Source organism: Pteropus vampyrus, unplaced genomic scaffold (genome assembly GCF_000151845.1).
Source record: "Pteropus vampyrus isolate Shadow unplaced genomic scaffold, Pvam_2.0 Scaffold110, whole genome shotgun sequence".
Taxonomy (NCBI): Eukaryota; Metazoa; Chordata; class Mammalia; order Chiroptera; family Pteropodidae; genus Pteropus; species Pteropus vampyrus.
This window is the reverse complement of record NW_011888891.1, coordinates 5386846-5389126: the sequence shown is the minus strand read 5'-3', so window position 1 is coordinate 5389126 and position 2281 is coordinate 5386846. Positions and strand designations below refer to the sequence as shown.

At 41.3% G+C, this 2281-nt stretch overlaps 2 protein-coding genes across 3 annotated transcripts in view; both read left to right on the top strand.

Annotated features, from left to right (window-relative positions):
* LOC105295675 (rho GTPase-activating protein 20-like) overlaps window positions 1–1509 on the top strand; it is a 103642-nt gene extending 102133 nt beyond the window's left edge. The window contains 1 exon segment of the mRNA XM_011365439.2: window positions 141–1509. Coding sequence (XP_011363741.1) covers window positions 141–1507 — 1367 coding nt within the window. The 3' untranslated portion in view covers window positions 1508–1509.
* Window positions 1–2281, top strand: part of ZC3H12C (zinc finger CCCH-type containing 12C) — a 331193-nt gene that overhangs the window by 104132 nt on the left and 224780 nt on the right. The window lies entirely within an intron of this gene.

Sequence of the window (2281 nt, the reverse complement as noted above, 5' to 3'; positions counted from 1 at the left end):
TGAGCAATCCTTTCTATCTTGAGAGTAGGAATTTGAACAAGTCACATGAAAAGAGAATTAAACTAAGCCCCATAAGTTCTTTTTTAATGCAGCATGTATTGGTAAGCAACAATGTTAATCATGGTTTGATTTATTGACAGATATCCCCTGCATCCAAATGAATGACTCCTCCTTTGGCAGCTTAGACAATGAACTGAATGAGGATGTCGATGCTCCACGTAATGAAGTGCTTAAGAAAATTGGTCAGGGAAGCACTGATATCCAAAAAATTGCCACTAATAAACAAGTTAAGAAGGAAAGCTCATCTGATAATGAAGGAAATCATGTGAAACTTTTTTCTAAATCCAAGCCAGTGGCCATTTCTGAGGCATCTTACAGTCACGTGTCCTCACATGATCATTCCCAAAACGTGCCCTTTGATTCGAGTACATCTGAATACTCCCCAGAACACACGACAGGTGCCCACAAGAGTTCAAGGAGGCACCAGCGCTGCTCAGAGCCCAGCAGTCACGACCAGCACTGCAAACTGAGCCATCTCGTGGGGATTTATTCAAAGAAACAACAGACAACCAGCTATGAAGCTGATCACTTAGACGGAGAAGATGATTATCTCAAGCCACAGAAGACTTTGCAAATGGAGGGGCAAAAGCTCATTAATCAGAGTTTAGTCATGGGCATCAAGGTGGGCAAGAGTAGTGCCATAAACAAAAACACCGAGAAGTTTTCACCCTCAAGCTTAAACACTTGCCCAAGCACTAGCTCTACCAGTTTGTTCTCCCTAGGCACTTCCCCATCTGGCTCATCAGTGAGCTCCCAAGACAGTGATTTACTGCAGATGTCTGAACACTTCGTGTTGACACCCGCTGATACTTTCTCACCAGTCGATTGTGCTTTTCAGGAAGAGCTTTCTTCTGACCTTTGCAGTTCCGGCCTCATTTCTGGAATGCCTGCTCCCTCATCTGGGCAGACCAGCAGTCAACTGGCTCATTCAAGTAAGGATAGTGTAGAGTGTCCCTCACACTCTGTAACTCTTCACCCCATGAAATGGTTGAGACATGGCATGGCCGCTCTGAAAAACTGGTCCCTCAGAAAAAAACCAAAGGCATATGGACCAGAGGAAGAGAAAAGAGGTTCTCTCAAAAGATGCACGGAGCCACCTGCACATGCTTCTGGTGTTTCAGAAGCCAGGTCACTGCAAGAGAAACAGGAAGATATGCCCCTGAGGGCAGCTGAAGAACTTGAATCTGTGCAAGCAGCTGAGTGCTGTAGCTCTTATCCCAGCCAGGACTCAGAGATACACTTTTGCTCTGCACTCAACCTAGTGGAAGACAGCCTCAAGCTTTGTATGCAGTCAAACGAAGGAGAGAGTAGTGAGTACTACTCTTTTACACTCTGTCTTGTGCAAAATCCTCAGCCTGCCCTTCATCTGAATAATGTATCCAGCTCGGACTCAGGGCCTACGGTCATTTGTGATGTTGGGAAAAAACATTCAACCAAAGACATTTAACCACAATAAGAATCTGACATCTATAAGAACAGAAACTGAGCTAATCATGGACATAAATACTGGAATTATTATGACCCCATTGTATAAAATACCTGAGATGGGTAGCATAAAGATAATCATTGCTAATACTTAGGACGACAAAAGAATTCTCTTTATGGAGACCATTTGGCAAAAAGTTTAGACTAAAACTGGCTCTTTTCATCTGGGATGGGCTTTTTCAAAGCTGCTTTTTGCTTTTAGAATTAGGTTTATATAATTCTCTATAAAAGCAGTAAAGGGAGTTAGGTGTTTACTCACATGTTCACTTTTAGTCATTGGAAACAATGACTAAAGAGTTTTTCTCTTTTTACTGTTATAGTGAATCATAAAAACCTAATTCTGAAAGAAGAAAAAGCAGATTTAGAAAAGCCCATTCCAGAGGAAAAGAGCCAGTTTCAGTCTAAACTTTTTGCCAAATGGTCTCCATAAAGAGAATTCTTTTATCGTCCTATTAGCGATGATTATCTTTATGCTACCCATCCCAGGTATTTTATACAAAGGAGTCATTATAATTCCTGTCTTTATGTCCATGATTAGCTCAGCTTCTGTTGTTGTAGACATTGGATTCTTACCGTGTTTAAATGTCTTCGGTTGAACGTTTTTCCCCATCACAAGCTATTGTAGACCCACAAACTAGCTTATTCCAAATTATTTTTCTGAGCCTCCAGGAAACTTTGTCATAAGTTCTTTTCCTGTTGTTCTGAAGATTGCATTTTTCAGTTAGAGAGGAAAAAA